The following is a 22,452-nucleotide window of genomic DNA, read 5'->3' as shown; positions in this document are numbered from 1 at the left end:
AGTGTATAGTTTCCAACATCTGTTCGCGGCATCGTTGGCAAGCTGATTACTAAAAATCTCTCCCCAGTCCTAATCCCGGCCTCATTGCAAATAAGACAAATTAACGACACAAATCAGAAATAAGGACAAATCGCTGAAATAAGGACGGTATGGCAACCATGGATATATCTTACATACATAGGCTATAATACATGAATCACAAAAAGACACATTTATGCCAGAATATGCGACATTCTGTGAGCTGTAGATTACATCAGATACAAAAATCTACATTATATGACATGCTTGTGATTTTTGGCTGGAATCTCCATTGTCTTTGTTGGCTTCCATTATTTTCCTGCGAAATTGAATTTAATAAATAAGCACGTTGCCGACCGCAAGGAGATTATATATAGGTAGCAGTCAAGTAAACATTATTGTTGTCAGTTGAATCACTTACTGGATCATTTGATCAAGAGCGTCAGAATCGGGCTGGCTATCAAGAACTTTCTTCACAGACGCTATTTTAACGGTCTTCACCTTCTTGTCTTCAAGAGCTTCAATCATCTTCCTTACTCGATGCTATAAAATTTATGTTCACAACAGTTTCGCTACTTTGGCTATATTCACTGACGATGACTATGGGCAATTTTGGCATGGAATACGGTTTGGAGTTGAACAAAAGGAATTTGATCATTTTAGCCGAATTGGGATGGATATGAATTTTTGATTATTTTGAAGTTGCATTAGAAATCGTACTTTGAATTTCTACTAATTTTCAACTTTCATGGGGCTTTCAGAAAAGGTCAGCAATAGCCCGATCTTGCCTTGAACTTCTACCTGTTTAATGTAGGTTTGATCACACTAGTTGACCTTCAAGGTCGTATCGATCATTCATATCTGGTACCGAATACTGCGCATGCATATTTTCTGTACCACCATCATGGTCGTCTGTTTGTTATGTATTTTGTTTGGAAATAACCTTCTCACATACCAGTTTGTCTCCCAAATTATCACATCTTCGCTGTAGAATTCCCCGCATCACTTTATCATTGGTAACTTCCTAGGTGCAAATACAATGATATTTAAAAACGACGAATAAGCATGGTGCACTTTGTATAGAGAAACGATACAGAATATTGCCGCTACTACTGCCAGTGAAGACAGTTCGGCCTACGCATATAGAATTGTAGACACTTTCTTGTATTTTATTATAGTGCAAAGCAGGCAAGTTTTGCACACAACTGCACACTGCACAGATTTTGCGGAACATGTAGTTTGACCGGGATGTGAATCATGTGATAGCTTTTATGGAAGGCTAAGTCTATGCGAAGCTTTGTACGGTACAGTGTTGACATTCTATAGAATATACATTCTACCGTGATTATACAACAATTTCCATGCTATGCTATACCTTCCACTTGGACTGAGACTGTTTCAGCTGAGCAGCCGTAGCGGCAAGCGAGGCCGTTTTGCTCAATTGTTTCGTAGTGAGTAGTCGTCGCGCGGCAACCACCACCTCCTGTTGCTTCCCCCATACCTGAACTAAATATACAGAAATCCGGCACATTGTCTTCGTATTCGTGTTCTAATGAGCTACATATCAAGTTTCCATTTTTCAACCACGAAAGCAACTCCGCCGTTACTGGCTTGAATTGATGGGTCGCGGCGAATCCAAAATCTGGATTAGTTGTCCCGCTCACGACTTTTGTTTTTTTGCCCGATTCGAGGAACATGTCGTACTTGACAAACACCTCCTGCAAATAATGCAATAACATTACGATTTATAAAACATGACGAAACTCCGGACGTTGTGAATGAAATGCGATGAGCATGGTCCAATGATAAGTTTTTACCGTGACTGCGTAGCCTACTTCAGGGGCATGGAGGTTAAATCCCGCGAACATTTTCTGGCGCGCCAGGATATTTTATGCGGACTACGACAGTTTTCAAAATTTGATTGTCCAACAACAAATAGATCGAAAGTGAGATGTGGCCTAATACTACATTATCCGTATACCCTTCGTTTCGATTATGGCCTCCACGAATCAACACTTCAACAGCTTCCTGCCTCCAAACGGCAGTGTTTTCACAGCAGTACCTTTTTATCCGTGCCATGTGGTTATGCACAGTGTACCCATGTGGTCACTGGTCACGTCGTCTCAATATATAGATATCGACAGCTAGTATTAACATATTCCAATACCTGCAATACTGTGGCAAGATATGGCTAACCTTAAATCGCTTTGGAAGACCTCGAGCACTTTCTATGTTCACTTTGACTTTGTAGGTTTTTCCTAGCAGATCCCTCGGGTCGTCAATATAATCGGTCTCGTCGTCTTCCTTGATCTCTTTCCCTTTAAAGTTGAACGGAATGAGACCGCCCTGTGAACAACGAATTAAAATTAATCGGACGCAACCGCCACTCGACATTGAAGACGTTCGTTACATTCAGGACTCCTACGGTTTCGCCCCCGTACCCAATTATAGTGAATTGTTGTCTCATGCCAATCATGTAAGTGAGGCATCGCGGAGAAACTACAGCCGATCCGATCAATACGTCTTCCGACGTCCCCTCAACGAACGGGTTGTTTTCCTGAAAACAGATACCATACATACCAAGAGGATTGATTGAATGAATGGTTTCTTAGCCGTAAAACTCGTCGCTGGAAGCATAGGTTCTACATCAGGGGCAGGCAAGATACAGCCCGTAGCGAGAAAACGTAGTGGTATAATCCACAGCGGCAACATCGATGCGTTGCGGGTTCGAGTCCGACCGAGGTCGACTCCACAATTGGTACCTAAGTGTTGGAGGTTTATCCAGGCTCCTCCTCGTCATCTCATCCATGTAAGCGGTGTCTCATAAAAGCTTACAAGTCGGCAGTTACGGAATAAAAATGAAGAAAATTGGCCAGGTGTAAATCGTCGAGAAACGCCATGAATACCAAAAACATACAACCAGTGACGGGATTTCAGCGGCCCGCGGACAGTTTCCCTTCTTACATGATAATGTAGCCCGCGGTCACAGTCTGCCGCAATTGCCCACTACTTGCTGCCTATACGTAAATTATAGTGAACGTAGGTTTTTCTGTAGTTCTTACCAAGGGTTTCTACATCCGACATGCAGCCAGAGATCAATGAACTTGTTGACAAATTTGTTCGACCACAGATGTAGATGTCTTATTAACTTCAAGAGCTATATGCACGTACACGTACATTGCGGTAATAAATTCATTGAATGCTGTTTTGGTCTCTACGCTTTAAACTTACAGTTTACATAAAATGCGATATTGTATTTTTTGATATTCTTGATGTTTCGACTACATTGGTCATTTTACACCAGGCCGATACTCTTTGTTTTCTATTCCGTATTTACCAACTTGTAGCACGGCCCACAGGCTTTTTTTATAAGACACCGCTTACGCAGACCACGTGGCGAAGATGAGCCTATAGTTAAATACGATATATTCTTTGTATACGTGGATAAATACGCGATGAAAATATCGATTCAGGAATCCGGCCCGCCAAGAAGGCCTACTTCATTTTTCTATGTTACTCCCGCCGACTGGAGAAGTTGGAGAAGCCCGTAACGGCAGTTGAGGGCAGCCCATGTTGAAGTTGTTTTGTCGGTAACATCGCTGCTAATGTAACTCACGATATTGAAAATTGGGATGTAAATTTTAATTTTAAGCCTCCTCTACGTGCATGTACTCCGGACAAAAGAACTCAGGTTAATTAGAAGACCTGTCTGGACCGATACCATGCATAAGAGAAATACAACTACAATATTTGGATAACGACGAACATAATACTTTATGTATTTTGTCGATACATTTTCAACAGTTGTTGACGCTCTAACGCTAAAAAGTCAAGTACCATTATTTCCCTAATTGAACACTCGCTGTGCGGCTAGAATGCTAGATTACGGTTAGATAGTTCGAAATCTTTTTCTGAGCCATATTGACTGTGATGAAACATGTCCTATGGAGCGACAATATACGGTATGAAAGAAACCTGCTACCTGAATGATACTGACCAACACTTTCGCGAAAACATCGTACTTGTCTCTCAATGTCTATTTCGCGCTTTTGTGATAGTCAAATTATTGTGGGTAAACTCCGTGAGAAAAGTCTCATTCTCTCTCTCTCTCTCTCTCTCTCTCATTGGAAATATATAACACTTCTCTTTCACGAACTGCAAATAGCGAATGCAAGTACGTAAATCACAAAATATTACGAAGTAGAAGTGAAAGTAGTGAAAAATTAGTTTTACTTGAGTAAGTACTAGAAGTAGAGGAAAACAATCTGAGTACTTCAAAAAAGTAGAAGTACTTCGTTGCTGACCACCTCTGTCCATTCCGTCCCAGTGATGTATAAGTACTTGCTAAAACTGTTGAACTGACCACGATTTCGCGGGTTACCACCATATCGTACATAGCAGGCCTGGGCAAAGTGCGGCCCGCGAAGCCATTCTGTGCGGCCCGCGAAAGGTTGCTTGGAATTCATAACATTAAACCTGCTTTTTGAATGTTGAAGCATGGACTAAAACCATAGGCTGTATCAACTAAACAGGTAGCCTAATTCGTTTACTTTGAAGCCTGTTCATTCATATGCCACGATTACGCTGCTTATACATACCTCGCATGCGTAATCCAGATTCAAAATAAAGGCAATGTGGCAAAGTATGACTAACAATTATATTCACAAGAAATCACTATTTCAATATAGTTTAAGTCAAACCTTCTTTGGTGCCATTGTCACATTACGCATTATACGGGTATAGGCTACGTGTTTCAAATTGTTACGTGAGGCGTTTCCAAATCCTTAATTCGAAAAACAAGTCAATCGGTGCTCGCGATTACTATATGACTCATCATATATCTATCACCCATAAAAGATGAGCGGACCTATCAAAAAGTGAAAGCCGAAATCTGAAATTCGAAGAAGGTTTAGAGCACTAAATATTTGTAAACTGGAGTTTGGGGTAAACCCGTCCTTTAAGTTTTTGCCGAGCACGAAACACTCGGTCAGGGGAGGTTGAATTTAAGAAAACTTCGCTCGACATCAAGACTATTTGAGCTGCACACTGTTCGGAATGCAGCAACCAAGACAAGCTTTGTACTATCCCATATACATTTCAGTGCAGTGGTTTCTCGAACTGATGGGCGTGAATGCATCTGGAGGGAGGCGCGAAGCTGAAGATGAATGAAAAAAATTTTCGCGTTCCGCGCCATTTAACCCCAGCTTATACTTTATTGCTCTGTTTATTGTCCGACTTTGATATTACAGAAATCTCTCATCAACAACCATAACCTTCCATGCCATCAAACTATCCGTCGAGATTGCTACTATGCTGGTTACTCTTTTTAATATGCTGTGATATCATGATAGAGGGGTCGGCGCGAAATTTTTCACTATTATAAATGGGGGAGTGTCTAAAAAAAGTTTGAGGACCACTGTTTTAGTGTCTTAATAGAAGAACGTGGATAGAGTTCTAAAGAGAGTTAAAAATGCATCATGTTTAACATTACTTCGAATCATGACGGCGAATAGATATTTTTTAATTAACCGCCACTTTCTCATTACCTAACATCAACACATTCACTCAGCAGCATTTATTAACAATGTAATTTAGAAATAAATTTAAAATACACTGGAGAATATAGCTAAAAAATTTCACTACGCCCGCCAAGGTATTTTCTAGTTCTCATTTGGCCCGCGTAGGAAAATAATTGCCCACCCCTGGTATATAGGCTACATCGACTATGTCTAGTGCGAGTCGTCATGAGGCTCATACTCTATGTTTTTCGACAGTATATACAGATATTGTGATATATTTATTTAACTGCTCAAAACAATTGTTTAAAACACCTCCTGTTTAAAATGCAACCCTAGCAGTATGCTATTGTGACCAACCTGGCTGGGTTTCTGACCCGGTTCGGTATCTTCGTACAACTCTTGCATGATGAATTTTCTGTTGGTAAATTCTTCTTTCGTCCATACCCAAGACATTCCGTTTTCCAAATGGCTCATCCTCACCATGACCTAAAATAAGTCAGTTTTTATACTCACGCCATCGACCGCGGCTAAAAAAGCAACTTTCCCCTTTTTACCTCGGTATTACCGCTGTCCACACCTCGGTATTGCGGGGGTACTACAAGAACGTCGAACTTCACTTTCTGATCCAAGGCTTCGCTTATGGAGTTTGCTTCATCCACCGCGGGTCGCAATTCGGCCAACGTTTCTCTGATAACGGCTTCATCTGTATAAACGCATTACGGCGATTAATCCGAGTCGTCTACACCTATAGCTTTGATAGTCTTGCTAGTTTTTAGCAAACCTTTCGATTTTTCCTCCGCTGAACTCAGTCCAATGCATGTTGAGATCTCGTCCTGGGCCATTTCGTAGGTTACCTCAGACAAAGTCTGGGGCGATGCATTGTTCTGGACGGGATCGGCGAAGACGTATAAATGAGAAGAGCCAAACAGAAGCCTGTTGGAATGTATTGGTGACTATATTATGAGCCACCTTTTGATGCCAATTACTAGCGACCGACGGGATACAAGAAACGTTATGGAGAGGTGAAAATATTCTCGGCGACTTTACTGCTGCACGGCTTTACGATCACGAATGCGTTGATATCACCAAGTTTCATCGATGCTATAAGCTGAACTGGCACATACAAAGTGAAGCACATATATATTCCGAAGATCAGAAGTGAGTGATGAGACGAATGATCGCAATAATGAAAAATACTGTAATCATATCACCGTGACATTCTATTTTATGCATTGCCGTCTATGTAGGCCTATGTAGGTCGGATACTAATAGGATTACTAACTATTAATACTGATATACAGAGGTAGTCATAGTAGTCATCGATTGTACTCAAATAAAAGTAGAAGTAACATCGTAAATTTCCACTCAAGAGCAAGTAGAATTAGCGATTTCCGAATATATCCATGTATTCTAGGCCATGAATACTGTGAAGTAAAATTAGTCTCAAATCACAACCACTTGATCAAGGAGAGTGATAGTAAGCAAAACCTACTTGGGTACTTTAAAAAAATTAGGGTAGGACGTTGTATATTTCTGTCTTTGATGTTTTTGCGGCATATACAACGACTCATGGATATACATACTCACGATCTGCTCATATGTATACCATGAATGCATGATGTGCATATGCCGCTGGACAGGGAAGGTGCATATACAGCCTTGTAAGGCTTTCTAAGTCTTGCACCTCGCCTCCAGGCTAACCCGGTAGTGCTGAGCGCCAAGCGGGGAAGTCCTGGATACCAGGGTTGCAATTAAAACAAAAAATCAATTTAAAACAAACATGTTTAAAGCATGGCCCATGTATAAAATCTGTTTTTTTTTTATTGTTTTTGTTTTCAGTTTTAACGGTGACGTCACAATATTTGGTTGTGACGTCACAATAGATTGACATTATCAATTGAAAATATAGGGTAAATATGGCTCCTTCGACGAAAAGGGTTTCCGACCACTGTCATAAACAGACCAAAAATATTTTTAACCAGGACTAAATCGTTATGCAGCATTTTTACTGTCGGCGGTCTTCATCATCAGAACACCCATTCCGTACCAATGATCTATAGCTACAATCTACATGCTATAACTGTTGGACCGACGACGATTCCGAGAGTAGCTGCCACCCCCCATCGTGTACGTCGACTATATTGGGTGCAAATCGTCCATAGGCTCACACTTCATATTTTTTCGAAAGTATTTACACAATATGGCATAATTAGACGTTTGAAAAAAAAAATTTAAAGGCATTTGTTTAAAACATGTTTTAAAACACCGATTTGTTCAATTTCAACCCTAAACGTTACAATCAGGTTTTCGGTCTTACACGGTCGGGGATCAAACCCACGACCTACCGTCAAGAAGCCGGGTGCTACACCATTACGCTATCTTGGCAATAGTAGTATTTCTTTACTGACCACCTATACATATTTATATGTATGGATCGAATCGGGTTTAAAGCAGCGAATGCTAAAAGACCGACTATTATGTTAGCGATTAATTCAAAATATCACGAGCCAGAACCCAAGCCCAACCCTAACATGACCAATGACCATACCCTAATCTAACCTCAAACCCGAACTTTGAATAACTCAGTATTTTGAATTAATCGTTATTTTGAATGTCGCGCGGTTTTGACAATCGATATTTTTCCCGGCTGCCATATAGTTCATATATTGTGATCACCTATCGTTGTGTCGAAGTTGCACGGAATCACCATGAACAAGTAACTCTCCGTTGAAACGAACTTTTGCATCTGGATCAGCAATTTTGATGAAGACGTTGTTGTCACCTACATATTGCAGGATGGCGTGATCTTCTTCGATGCTGTAAAAATATAGAGTTGTGATGGCAAGTCGAGGATGAATGGTGGTGCGATAGGTTGCATTGTAGCGACTTCAAATGTACGAGAACATATTCTAAAGCAGGCCTGCTCACTAAGTCGATCGCGAACCTCTCAGTATCCCGCCCAGCAAAACTAATTATATCCAGTGTTTCCAAAACTTTTACCCATCGCGTACCACTCACTTGTTTTACATCACATGGCGTACCACCTGAATTACTAATGTTACATGAATATACCGGTGTTCATTGGTTATTCCTTTTTAAAAGCCTACTATACCACAACACAAATGGACAATAATGAAACACCATTTAAAGAGATATTGTAAAGTGTTTATTATGCAGGACCTCGTCAATTTTGGGTGTGACATTACTCACAGTATAGGCTACTCCTCGCGTACCACAGCTTGAGAACCACTGAAATGGGTTATACCACTGGTTCTTGACTTCTACTCTGGCGAACTCGTACTCTAATCCAGTGGTTCTCAACCGCCGGTCCGCGAGGTATATTAAGATTTTATACCTTAATTTCAAGATGCGGGGCTTGTCCATTGGTAAAATAAATGAAACGGCAAATTATAAACTGATGCAGAATTTCGTGAGGTAAAATTGGCCCGGAAACATGTTCGATTTGACTTCAAGTTCAAGTTGGCTCCGATGACGACATGCGGGCGGTTCGCTAAGTACGAGCTGACTCGCTAAAGCACGCAAATAGTACGATCATTCGTTTTAGAATCATTAATTTGGTCGATAGCCAAGTATTTTCGTGCGGCGCATTGTACTCGTAGTAAGCTACCTCTGGATGTATTGAGAAATGAGCAAGATAGCTCGACAAGGTGCTTAGTCTTACTCCAAAACGCTTCATCTCTGGATATTGTCGAAGAAAAGAATATTATTCGAGTTGGCGCGTTCGGTTAATCCACGTCCTTTGGCGTGAAATTAGCCAATGTTTATCAGGGCACATCAATTTTACCTCTACTCGGTATACTGAGCAGGCACTACCGTAAAATTACATGAATTACATCATAAACGTATTTAATTACAAACAAAACCCGCAAAATGTCACTTGCCTGTTGCCAACCTGTGGCCAACCTGTAGAAGGAAATTTTTGCGGTCGTGGACATGGACATGTAATTCAATTAGTATGTGTTGGCGGCCGTCGACATGAAAGTTGAATTTACGAATTGACTCACGAATTTTGGAGATATTTTAATTATTCTTGAAATTTTCTTCGCGCTAGCCGCGATTCAGTACGACTTAATTTTTCTATTTTAATATAGTCTTGCCGCCATTTGTAATCTGAGCCCAACAGTACAGATGCGAACAGCGGAGCAAAATGATGCACCCCGTATACTGCAGGGGAACCTTTTTCGTCCAAAGAGCCATATTGACCCTATATTTTCGATCTAACTCTAACCATCAAACAGCAATACATGTCAATCAACTTTTACGTCAAAATTGAAATTTCGTGACGTCATGGTTGCACTAATTCGAACTCACTACATGTGATTCTTCTTATGCGCCATATGACATCTCTTACTAATCATGCTGGTTGCCTTATTTGAGCATGCGAAACATGAGTTACATATCTTTTGCAAGCTACATCTTTTCCAACTTAAATTTGAGGATTTTGAAAAGGGGGTCCGAGCCCCCAGCCCAACCAAATTTACTAACAAGTTGCTGCAATATTGAAAAATTAGGAAATAAAATCAAAATTTGGCAAAAGGCCCTATCTTACACCCAAAAGAGCCAAATATGGCTCGCGAGCCATAGGTTCCCGCCCCCGGCCACATAGAAATACCAACGTGGAATCGTGCTCTCCTCATGAAAGAATTTGTTTCTGGTGCGTTTGGGAGTTGATATCTTTCCACTTTACCGACAATCCTGATGGGAGGTCAAGAAAAAACAACTCGCCACAAAGTGACTTTACTAACAATTGACCCACCCGAAGATGCATCATCATTTATAACTTGCCCTAAAATTTCGCAAACTACCCTTCCTTCAACTCTACCGATGAATCTGGCCGCTTTGGCTGAGAAAGGATAAATATTTGATGGTAATATGTGAAACTACGAATATTAATGACGAAATTCATTAGTGAATCTGAAAAAATTTTCGCGCCTGGCGCGACCATAACCGACCTAAGTCATTATTCATAACATGACCACTATGTAGCAATTTCGGTGCGTATAGTAAGACGATATGAAAAAGTAGATTAGTCAGGAGTTCACTAGAAATGGACATGGACACTGGACAGTTTAACATGGGTATTTGGTGTCCAATAGTTCATTGCGACTATGTCATGGAATGCGGCCGTATGCCATATAAGTAATCGAAATGCGACCGTCAATAGCAAAAAAGGTTGGCCCCTGCCGCAGTAGTACCATCCGCAGACAAACGGCTGCATACATTACATTTGGGGTGGATTTTAATTTTTTATGGTCCACCTGTCCGCCAAATATATTTTGAAATTTTACAGGTCCGCAAGGTGAAAAAAGGCGAAACCCAAATTTTCACTTAATCACAAAAACAAATATCCACCACATGACTGATGGAGTGCGTTAAGAACGAGAGAACATTACGTGAAAAAGTCAACGTATATGCTTCGGTTGAAAAGCTGAAACAAATTGGAAATCAGCTAATAATAACTATCGGTTACAGAAGGGTTACCATACGTCCGGACTTTCTCGGACAGCATATGCCTAAATGCCCGGAATTCTGGAGGCTTGGAGGGAGCTGAAAATTGTTTCGGCAATCAACATTAACAATATCTTATTTTGGCGAAGATTTATGCTATTTGATATCTTTTTACGAGCTGCGTGCGATTTTTGTCACATGGATAACCCTGCATTCATACCACATTTTGAACCCTTTTAGAGGGCGCTATAGCATGTACGGAATTTGGGCCACAAAAATGTATTAACCTTTAAATCGGTGTTTCAAATGGAGATGGCTTTGATGTCACCCTACCCCACCTCCCCTGAGTACACCACTACACAAGACGTCCATCACGACAGTCCCAATTCGACTACTCATCGCATATAAATCCCTGGAACCAATGATGACCAAGACCGGAACGGCGTTTCATCTCAAAAGATATTAGTCTGGTGTGTGTATTGACCTCCGCCAAACACCTGGGACTGGCTCAACGAACCCCTGGGGTTCGTTTGATGAACCCCAGTTAAGAATCGCCATTGGTTGTAATGAGAGAAATAGCGATATTGACATTATATTAAGTCGATTAGGACCAAAGTAAAACCCAAACTAACAGCAAAAAAGTGACAATGCGGAATAATTAGGTACGAGGTATTTTTGACTTTTTTATTTCAGTCAGAAGTGTGGTAATATGCAAGTGTGGTATAATTAGAATGGAGCGAAAATGTTGGCCTTATTTATTAGTTTGCTTAAGTTGGTATGTCACGGCGACATCTGCATCCGATGGTCGTATAGCCAGCCAAATAATGAACACTTCCGCTCCAGAGAGATAGCGCATCTCATATAACATATATGCTACTAAGAAAATAGTGATTGATATATAGAATTTACCCAGCTCCCGACATGGCTATGTCCGTTTTTTCTCCCGGCTTCCCAACCAGATATTCTTTTCCTTTTTCGATCAGGTGGATTATGACATTCGACATTTGCGGGTCTGCGTTTAGATTGCCCAAGTGGGGCGTGGTTTTCATCTTTTTCCTTATTTCTTCATTTTGCTTATCTCCATACTGATAACAACGGATCATATTATTAATAAAGTCCTGTTTCTTTGATAGTAATTGTATAAGCCTAGAGGTAGACTGGAGTGAAACTGTGAAACTGTGAATTTAGGCTTCGTCAGGGGACGCTATGTAACCGACATTGAACGACAAGTATATAGACTGAGCATCGAAATACTGCACCGTGTACATCTGTACAAGTTGAAGTGATTTGCTGACACCTCATACGCATATTTTCCGCAGAGCTATGAATCGTAAGGTTTTCCCGTGGTTCTGGAGTTCCATTTTAATTCGGAGACTCAACGCGGCTACAAATGCACACATACATATAACTAACAATTATGAAAGCTTTACCATCTCGTGCGCTGTCCGTAATTTTTCCTCCCAAGTTTTTTCCATGTCTTTCATTTTTCTCTCGTTTTCCTGAACGGCCGCATTCATCAGCTCTTCGTATTCTTTTCTCATTTGCTCTTTTTCTTTCTCGGTCAATTCCTCTTCGTCCGTCGCGACTGCAGCGGCCACTGTCGCAGCTCCACCCTGCAGATCGTTGTAAAATCAGACTGTTATTCTTGATTCGATCGGCATCAATCAAATGCAATTCTGATTTCAGATTGCCGTGCACCACTGTACGACTGTACGTAGAGCTACACATTCAGGTATGAAGTAAGACGATTCAATCGAGTCGATTTATGCCAATCCCCAACTTAAGATTGCTGAAAGAATTCGTGATGTGTAGGATACCAGAAATATAACGCTGACAAAATTCAGCTTAAGATCTTGCTAGTACAGCTACTCATATACCTGCTGGAGTAGGGCTTTCAGGCGGGAATTTTCTTCTTCCAATTCCCGAATGAGCTTAGCTGTTGGGTCCTCGTTCACTTTTGCTACCGTTTTGATTTGTTTGGCCCTGTCGGCGTATCTGTACGACATATATTGCATGCAAATGGGAAATGACATAATACACGGCACCTATAGGTGCCCATATATGCCCAGAGATTTCTGTGCTGTATAAATCATTTGTAGGTGAACACTGAACAGTGACTGGCGGTTAACCGTTACGTGCGCCATCGCCTTTGTGAACCTGCGAATTTCTGTAACGAGATATGGACGTTGGACGTTGATACTTGTCTCCTGACTTTGAGAAATCCATTTCGTTGTAGCTCGCGTAATCACGAAGAGAGTCAATGAAATATTAGGTATCCCCGGGTTAGTGTAGAATTTAGAGAAATTTTAAAAGGTGATGAGGAAATTGCGAAATTGCTGTTGATAGGTGTACCGGGATCACCTTAATGTGGATAGTGTTTCTCCGTAATTGATGTCCGCAGGGCTGAGAGCCGCTATCATTACAGTCTTCGAGTTACCACCGAGGGCATTTTTCAATAGTTTCGTCAGCACCGAGTCTCTGAACGGCACACGAACTTTTTTGCCGGACGATGATCTTTCGGCCAAAGCTAGAATTGAAATATATATTCGAACCGAACCAACAAAATCGACATCATTTTCTTAATTCCTGATACCTGATATAACATTTCCAAGCATAGACAGCGAGAGATTGATCGCAGCACCTTCTTTCAAGCGATCGCCAGTTGCGCCTGTGCCCGACACTCGTTCACTGGGAAATATTGATTAATTCCTTTTCGGATAAAAACAGGCGCGTGCGATTGTACGCCTACATATGCGAATTGCTGATTTGGTCTTATAAATGCACAATTGCACATGCAAACAGAAAAAGAGGGAGGAATAGTTTTTTTGCGTTTTACAGTTTAGCTTCATTCTCGAATGTATCCATTGATCCCAATTCATACTATACTACCCAATGTATGACATATGATATAACTAAGGTTGCATTTAAAGCAGGGGTGTCAAACTCAACTTGCGTCGCGGGCCGGATTCAAACCTTCAAATCGCTCGCGGGCGGACCACAATGTTACAGTACATTCCCTTGTTTGTCGCTGAATACTTTCTTATCAAGCCTATATTTGTATATTGCATTATATTACGTACCGTAGACGCTCAAGCAACACCTTCTTTCGCAAACAACCGAATTGTCAAAAGAAATACGGTGATAGGCCATTTGAATACCGCTATATATTAAATCGCGATTCGGGTTGAGAGCGACCACAAAACCTGTGTAACAATTGTATTCTCTATGTATCCTGCATATTACGGTTTCGCGGTGGCGTTTCGCTTATGGGAATGACTAGTTTTTGTCCATTTATCCATAACACTCTGAACTCTGTGCGAGCACTTAGTGCCTTCTCGGAATTGGGCGTCAGAGATTTGTTCTTAAATAGCAAATGTAGTGAAACCACAAGACCTCTGTCGGATGGTTACCATGTGGCCTATGAACAATTGATCATATATTGGACATTTCCGGTCTAAAGGGAATATTTAACGGAAGTATTTCTTACGAAAAATTTAAGCATTTCTTATAAATATGCTGGATAATGTAATCATATTTCAATCTACTCAGAATTGCTTTGCGGGCCGGATGTTCGACACCCCTGATTTAAAGCAAAATTAATTTAGAACAAACATGTCACTGACAACACATTGTCAAGAGCGGGATAATAAAGACATAAAATATGACGAACACAACGGATTCCATGTATAATCAACTTCGATGTTGTGCCACCATGACGCCAGAAATTGTAAAGCCGTAGTTGATTGAAATTGTTATATGGATCCAATTGAATATATAATAGAGCTGAAATGGCTCTTTTGACGGAAACGGTTCCCGAACCTTGTCTTTTAGATCAAAGAATATATATCATTGACCAGTAATGATGCATAATTTTTACGGCCTTCGGGTATCATCATCTGTACATCCCTTCGGTTCAAGTAATATGCATTATATAAGTTATAACTAAAGACCTTTGAAAGAAGTCCGGCATCGACCATTAAAGGCAAAAACACCGGCTATTTTCGTGAAGTCATAGTATGGTAGTAGGGAATCTGGGAACTACAATCTGCGACTGCTGGAATGGGATTATCGGTATATTTCATATTTCATATCACTTGCAGGCATAAGTGTCAAGTATTCCATTGCTATTCAAGTAGAAGTGGGAGTAACACTGTAAATGTCCATTCAACACCGGTAGAAGAGCTCTTCAATTAAATGCTCTGAAGTCTTGGAAATGCGCCTTAAGCTAGATGCCATATTTGCTTTAATGTCTGCTGAATGTATCGAATGAAGGCGCTAGATATCGGTTTATCGGTATCGGCTTTAAGATACGATGTTGGTCGGGCACTGCTGAGGGCTGAACTGACGACGATGTAGAGCAGTGATTATCAAACTTTTTCTAATCGCGTACCACTAATCTATTTTCACCGCACGGCGTACCACTAACTTGTTTCCACTACACAGTGTATACCACCTGAATTATTTATGTTAGTATAATGTACCGGTGCTTATTGTTAGCACTATACTGCAACACTAATGCATAGCAAGAAAGCGCCATTAAATGAGATCATTGCAACTGTTTGTTATGCAGAAGCTCGCCAATCTGAGGTGAGGCACTCTTCGCGTACCACCTAAAAAGCTCTCGCGTACCACCATAATGGTATACGCGTACTACATTTTGAGAACCACATATGCAGAGGGATCCAATCATTTTAGTATGAACCTGCGCGCGACGTAAACGATTTGGATTATTTCTGTGATATAGAGTGGATATATTTTGTAACATTTATTATTCACCTTCCAGCAAGATCCACCAGGTTGATGATGGACGTTTTCGACATCTCCTCACCAGCGCTATTCTTACTCTTTTGCACAAACTTGATGCCCACGATCGTGTGTGCTCGACTGTTAAACCATGAACAGTTTGTATGCAGCGTGACTCTAAAATCATTCGCCGGTAACTCGCAAACTATATACCTGCTCGTTGCGTTCATGTTCGTGGCCGCAACCGTGCGATTTTTCGTCCCTTCGGCCATTCTTGCTTCGATATCATTATAGTTTTCCACCGCAACAGTTTGCAGTCCCTCAACTGTCACGATGTGGTAAGCCGTAAGTTCAGAAATTATGGTAATCTTTTGTCGTGGGATGTCCTATGGGATTTGACAGCCAGCGTAACTCATCAGTGGTTATAAAATCGTCAGGTTGTCTAAAAAAACGCTACACACCAAATTTGGGTCAATTCCGACCAGTAAATGCCATGAAATCTTAACTTGAAATTTATACCATTTTTATCACTAAGCGAGTGAAATTTGGAATAAAAAGTTATTTTTGAACAACCGTAAGTAGCCTACCCATGCGTTTCGCCATTTTGCTATACATTACAAATCTAGTAACTTGAAACGTCATTACGAAACCAAACACCAAAACTTTGACACGAGTTACCCTACGAAGACAGATTTACCGAGCTGAAATCATCATAAAATGCTTAATAGCACTTAAAAAAACTGCTCCGCACTGCTTTGACGTCATACCAGCCTGATTTCAAACACCTGAGAGCCCATGCAGGTGGAGACAAACCGTATCACCACACATTAACAACCGTCAATCGATAGCCTATACATTTAATTGTGACATAATAAGTTCGTAATGCTTCGCCCATGCCCCCCTCCAATCTTCCTATACTTGTGCATAGTGACATCAGTCGCTTTCATTAAGTCGCAATTACAGTTTCATTATAACTGTGATTCCTATAACCCGAGCCAGTCTGAGCCAGCTGGTCATTTGTAATTAATAAATTGGTATCACGCTGTTGTGTTTTGGCCTAGCAATACGATATCACTTTCCAAGGTGCAGGCTGGCATTTATTAACTTGCATCTCAAAGCAGGGCCGTAACTGCCGCACCCCAAACCCCCCAAAATTATTTCGTGAATTAGCATAAATTATAGAGTATTTTTTGAAAATTTATGCAACTTTTTTGAAATTTTTTCGCGATTTCAAGTCGCCAAATATCTTGATTATTGGGTACTCTTCCCCTAAGAAAAAATACGCAAGATTTATAGAAATGGGCATATCGGCGTTGGCGATTACCGCGCCACGACGCACCAAGACATGTAATGTTTTAGGTCATGTCATGTGACATGCGACTCCAAGAAGTGTGCCAGAACGATCGGCAGCGGGAAACCTTTGCCGTAAATGACTGCCCTTATACTGACCGAAAACTTCGTTATATATACAAAATGCATATATGTCCAATTGTCCATATAGGCGCCTAAATGACTGCCACCGAATGTTCCTATCTTGGCAATCTGAGCCTCACAAGACAAATACCATCCCGGAGGAAAAACTTATATGCCAGTGAGGAATTACAATCTGAAATCGTGTGATCTTTCAGTTTAGTACGTTTGCCCAGACAGGAGGTCACGGAATAACAACATGTAACGATGCAATACAAACGGGTCCGCCCGCCCGAACATGATCAATTATTATTTACGGGCTCTACAGTTTCAAAGACACCTCACTCAGCTCTGTCGGTAAATCTGATTACGTGAGCAGAGAGGACAAGAAATTGATAGCAATATATACGCAATTACCGATCTTAATGACCGATTTTATCATGAATTATCGAACATAACAATACAACTGTAATTTCGTGGCGAAAGCGAACAACGTGATGGGGGGATCAGTTTGTCACCCCGTGGGAGCCCAATACTCAAGTTTTTTGGGGGGGCTGACGAAGTGCTGTTTCGTTCCTGCCAACGGGTATACACCCAGAGATGTTTAATTATTATTGATTGATTGATTGATTTTCAAACACAGCTCATTCAACTCTACCGGTAAAGCAGATAACGTGAGCAGAGCGCGGATAAAAATTGATAGCAATATATATGCAATTCCCGATCATATTGACCGATTCAGCCATGAAATACAGAAATTTCTCGAGCTTTGCGCGTTTAGGCGAGAAAAGCTGACTCACTAAACGGACACCCAATGTAGTAGATAAGTAGCGGTGAGCAGCGTATAGCCTTAGGGGGGTTTGGTTTATCACCGTATGGGGGGCCCAAGACCAACGTTTGGGGGGGGGGCTGACGAAGTGTTGTTATGGCCCTGTCTCAAAGGGAACAAGGTTACGAACCAGGAACCACTGTATTGTAGAGATTGTATAAACTATAGTTGCATACTTGTCCACGCGTTATGATGTCAAGCGACTATAGTATTATCAATTACCTAACAAAGTATGAAAGCTGCAAATACATTAGGACTATTATGTAACCTCACCGTAGAAGCCTCTCGTCGGATTCTCCCGTACTTTCAGGCCTCCCTTCAATTTTATTGTGGCAGGATTCAACAAATCTCTTGCCTGTTCACTGTATATCTCCAGCATGCTGTATTCAACCTGAAATACCCTCGGTCGTTTTCAGCCAGAAAATTGACATTCCCAATATATATCATGACATATGCAACGCAACGAAAGTAATTACCTCGTAATTTGCTTCGCCGCCTTGTTTTGCGGAGATCTCAGAAAATAGTTTATCGGCGAAAACCGGTACAATGCCTGTTTTGTTGGAAGACAAAAAATGAAGTTGCCGTTGAAACTTGCAATATAAATATATATTTCGTAAAAATAGTAATAACATTGAAGATTGGTAATACTAATAGTACTGATACAATATCTTATATCAAATTAATTGTAGCCAAATGACCCTACTCACCTTTGTTGGCTCCATAGCCAACAATACTGTATGACTTTCCGGAGCCAGTCTGGCCATATGCGAATAATGTAGCGTTGTAACCTTCCCATGCGTTACTCAATATTCCTTTTCCAAGATCTTCGAACACACGTGTCTAGAAGGCAGCGTTATAGATTCTCAAACACACTGAAAGCACTTACACCACCAGAATGTTTCTCCTTGTTGATCGAGTTTTATGCGGTGTGCGCCAGTGATGTGATCAAGTCATTACCTTGGAGCCAATTCATTTCAAATCTTTCCAAGTCGAGTTACGCCGATTTTGATAGTGACTCGATTCAAGTCACGTTATTTAATTCAATTTCAAGTTAACACTAGATATTTGAACAGCTTCTTGGAGGTATAGAACTTCAATATACAATTGAATAGTATATTCATATTGAAATGAACCCGAATATTTTCGGCTGACACTCGTCAGGGGTAATCGTCACCAACTAGTAGAGAATTCAAAGGAACAGCGTATATCAACAATCGTAACACAAAATATGACGTCACCAGCACGGAATGTCGAATACGAGAGCGTTTAATGTACTATTTTTAGATGATACACGAACTCTTTTTGTTGACACAGCCTTGGCTGGTGTATTTTGATAAAAGTCGACTCCAAGGCACACAAATGAATATGTGAGCGACCCTTTCCGAGTCTGCGAAATCTGTCATCTCGATATTTTCAATTCAGGACATTTGCGTCTTAATGTGCTAATGCGCGGGCTAGCGCTTAAACGCGTCAAACATGGCTGTCATGCTGTTTCGAAACTAGTAATCCGATATGAAGATAGGTAGGGTTACCATACGTCCTCTTTTAAGAGGATTTGTCCTCTTTTTTGACTTTTTTGAAAGTGTCCTCGGAGGACGGCCTTTTGTCCTCTTTTTTGAGATTTTGTCCTCTTTTTTGAAAATGTAGGTCAGATTTAGAGCAAATTGCGAGTGATATGGCGTAAATTAGCACAGAACTGACGTTCTAACGGGTATTTCGGTGTTAAAAACGGTTAATTTAGCTCTGGGTGACCTTTTTTTTTATTTTAGTCAACCGATCACAAAGTGGGAAAAATTAACCGGTTTTTGTGAATTCTTCTCCGGTTTTGCAAGTCTCAAATTTCTGAAAAAGTGTCCTCTTTTTAGATTTCCAAAATATGGTAAGCCTAAATATAGGCCTACTACTCCCAGGGTATACTCCAAGCAAAACATTACGGTAATATAATTCATTGTAAGACTGTCGGCAATGCTTCTTGACTGAGATGCTGTATGTGAAGGTAATAGTGATGACAATGATTTCAGGGTGTATGAGAAATTTGTTGCACCTTTTATCAGGGTGAACCAGAAACGACCGACTTTTGTTGTCAGTGAAACACAAGTTTTTTACCATTCGACATAATGTTAAATGCATGTACGTTTGAGGTTGCAAGCATCCCTATGTCCTGAATCTATTCTGACCTGAACACGCGCATTTGAAAACAATGACCGACTTCCGGAACCGCATACTTAGGATATTGTTATTCCAAACCTATTGCCCATTATTGTTCATAAATCAGATTTGCAATGTCACATATACAGCCAAGATGTGTGATACACGTATGGGTATATTTCAACTTCGGGAAACCACATCTACATGAACAATATGAATGCATTTTGTCTATTCTTGTATAGTGATATAATATTGCCGGTCAAGGTCATTATGACGGCTATAGTAGGTGCATGTCGGAAGTGCTCTCTTTGTGATTTCACCTATGATGGAATTAGTCATATCAAAAACGTAAATAGAAATGGAATCAAGAACAAAGGGGGGTTAGCATTGATGATTAAGGTGTTAGTTCTCAGTGTGATTGAGAAGTTCAAAATGACTTGAAAATTGACTCGACAATTTAACTCCGCAAACTTTTCCAGGTAAGTTTACTGCTTACTGCTATCCCCTTCGAAATCGTTTTCAAATCTTCAATTATACGCAATGATGCAGAAAATCCCAGCTTAACGAAAAACTGCGCTATACCGATACCGCATTCCTATTGTGATGTAATAATGCGACCAGGCAGCGGACGGAGTTGCGCAGCGGGACATTGTTTCAGTCAATAATTATTGTTTAATCCGCACTGCTTTACGTCCCCAGATTCGGACTATTTTACGTAAGAAAATGACAACTGTTGATGCGAGAATCGCATCATGGACCTAACCGCTATGGCTCACTATTATGAGATATAGGAATACACATGTATGTTTCTAGCCCTTATATTCGAGGGTAATTCACGCGATTTGGCGATTCACTATACGCCAGGAAGAAAGCTAAATTCAAGAATTTATGACCTGGTCAGCATATTTACTGGACGACGCGGACTTTTCCAGGTATCCATCAGGACGCTCCTTGAACCCATCATGTGACCAGTAGCTAAAGTCGAAGTTGAACTTTCGTTCTTCCCCACTCGCTGGGTCCTTGATGCGCGTTGTATTGCCTGGAGAAAGTAATCAACTGATCGACACAGTGGGTATTTGCGAGTTAATAGCAAATTCTTACCCTCCATACCAATTACCAAAGTGGCTTTCCTGTCTTTCTCCCTCTGATTGTGTTCACAGTTAAGGAACTTAGCTGGTGTTGCGTAATATCTGCGTTTCAATTCTAGACTCATGTGACTAGGAGATCACAATACAGCAATGACTCCAGTTATGACTTCTGATTTTACCGCCTCTGTTTGCAACGTCTAACAAGCTAACGAAGTCCATTTACGACTCACCCACAACTTATTCTGTTTATTGTAGCGACTCTGTAACTTTAACTGGAAGACCGGATTTCTTGAGAATCGAAATTGCAACTATGCATGCAGACTCCGATCGATGTCGAACTCACATCACACACGCATAAACCATGATACAGGTATCGCATCGATTCCAATATATCAGCGATTCAGTCGATTACCATACAATCGAGTATTAGCAGCAGGACAATGTCCAGCACACACATATAGTATATGGCCTTTGTAATGGAAATTAGGAGAAACAGTCTAAATATGCAACTTTCATTTTACTAAGCTACAAGCCTACAACATACTCGATATGGCACTGTATAACTGTACAGAACGAAATAACAGCGTAAGGATAAAGAGGCGATTGGATGTGTAATCCTTAACAGGTTTCCAATGTAAAAAGGATATGAATGGACGAACTCGAACTGCAACTTTAACATTTTCCGCCATCTCTTCTCCTCTGTCTTTTTCCGAGGCTCAATGGATTGTTGTAGCCTTGCTGAGATTTATATACGAGTCGTGTACGGTTTCCGACTACTGATATCGACAACCTGGCAAATTGATCGAAATTTAGAAGCCTATATATATGGTCCATGAAGCAGCGATTCTCTCTAAATCACTACATAACAGCTAATTCTTGACAAGCATCAAATGTTGATAGATCACATGGCAGCGAGAGTCCGTTCGATCTGTTTAGCTAGTTGCCAATGCGGGGAGTGAAGATAAAGGCAAACCAACAAAGGGACGAGATTCATTTATTCTTCAGCTATTGTTGAAGTACTTGGTGCGGCTAGTGAATAAGGGTGACTGAATATAGAATCATGTAAGCGAAAGCGTAGCTTTTGTCATATAAATTGCTCATTGTTCATATTGTACCTATATAACGACTCGATTCATTTTACGCTAAGTCATTTGTCAAGATTTACGACTGATTTGGAATACACACAAAGTCGTCTATATTCGCATATCACGTAATCCCTGACCATCAA

General features: G+C 40.7%; 1 protein-coding gene across 1 annotated transcript; it reads right to left on the bottom strand.

Annotated features, from left to right (window-relative positions):
* Window positions 1-134: 134 nt before the first annotated feature.
* LOC145433538 (kinesin-like protein KIF28) lies at window positions 135-22,045 on the bottom strand. Its single transcript, XM_080310656.1, has 24 exons — window positions 21,873-22,045; window positions 21,238-21,287; window positions 21,030-21,175; window positions 18,696-18,828; window positions 18,465-18,538; window positions 18,262-18,379; window positions 15,963-16,074; window positions 15,783-15,890; window positions 13,600-13,694; window positions 13,368-13,533; window positions 12,884-13,001; window positions 12,437-12,619; window positions 11,916-12,091; window positions 8,214-8,354; window positions 6,319-6,470; window positions 6,092-6,240; window positions 5,895-6,023; window positions 2,429-2,575; window positions 2,215-2,364; window positions 1,580-1,736; window positions 1,394-1,524; window positions 974-1,042; window positions 440-561; window positions 135-337 (listed from the first exon to the last, which is right to left on the bottom strand). The coding sequence occupies exons 1-24, from the start codon at window positions 21,911-21,913 to the stop codon at window positions 268-270; spliced, it is 2,937 nt and encodes a 978-aa protein (XP_080166782.1). The 5' UTR covers window positions 21,914-22,045; the 3' UTR covers window positions 135-267.
* Between the last annotated feature and the right edge of the window lie 407 nt (window positions 22,046-22,452).

Source organism: Botryllus schlosseri, chromosome 2 (assembly GCF_051294905.1).
Source record: "Botryllus schlosseri isolate E-star chromosome 2, Bs_hap1, whole genome shotgun sequence".
Classification (NCBI taxonomy): domain Eukaryota; kingdom Metazoa; phylum Chordata; class Ascidiacea; order Stolidobranchia; family Styelidae; genus Botryllus; species Botryllus schlosseri.
The sequence above is the reverse complement of the archived record's forward strand: the minus strand, read 5'-3'. Positions and strand labels throughout refer to the sequence as shown.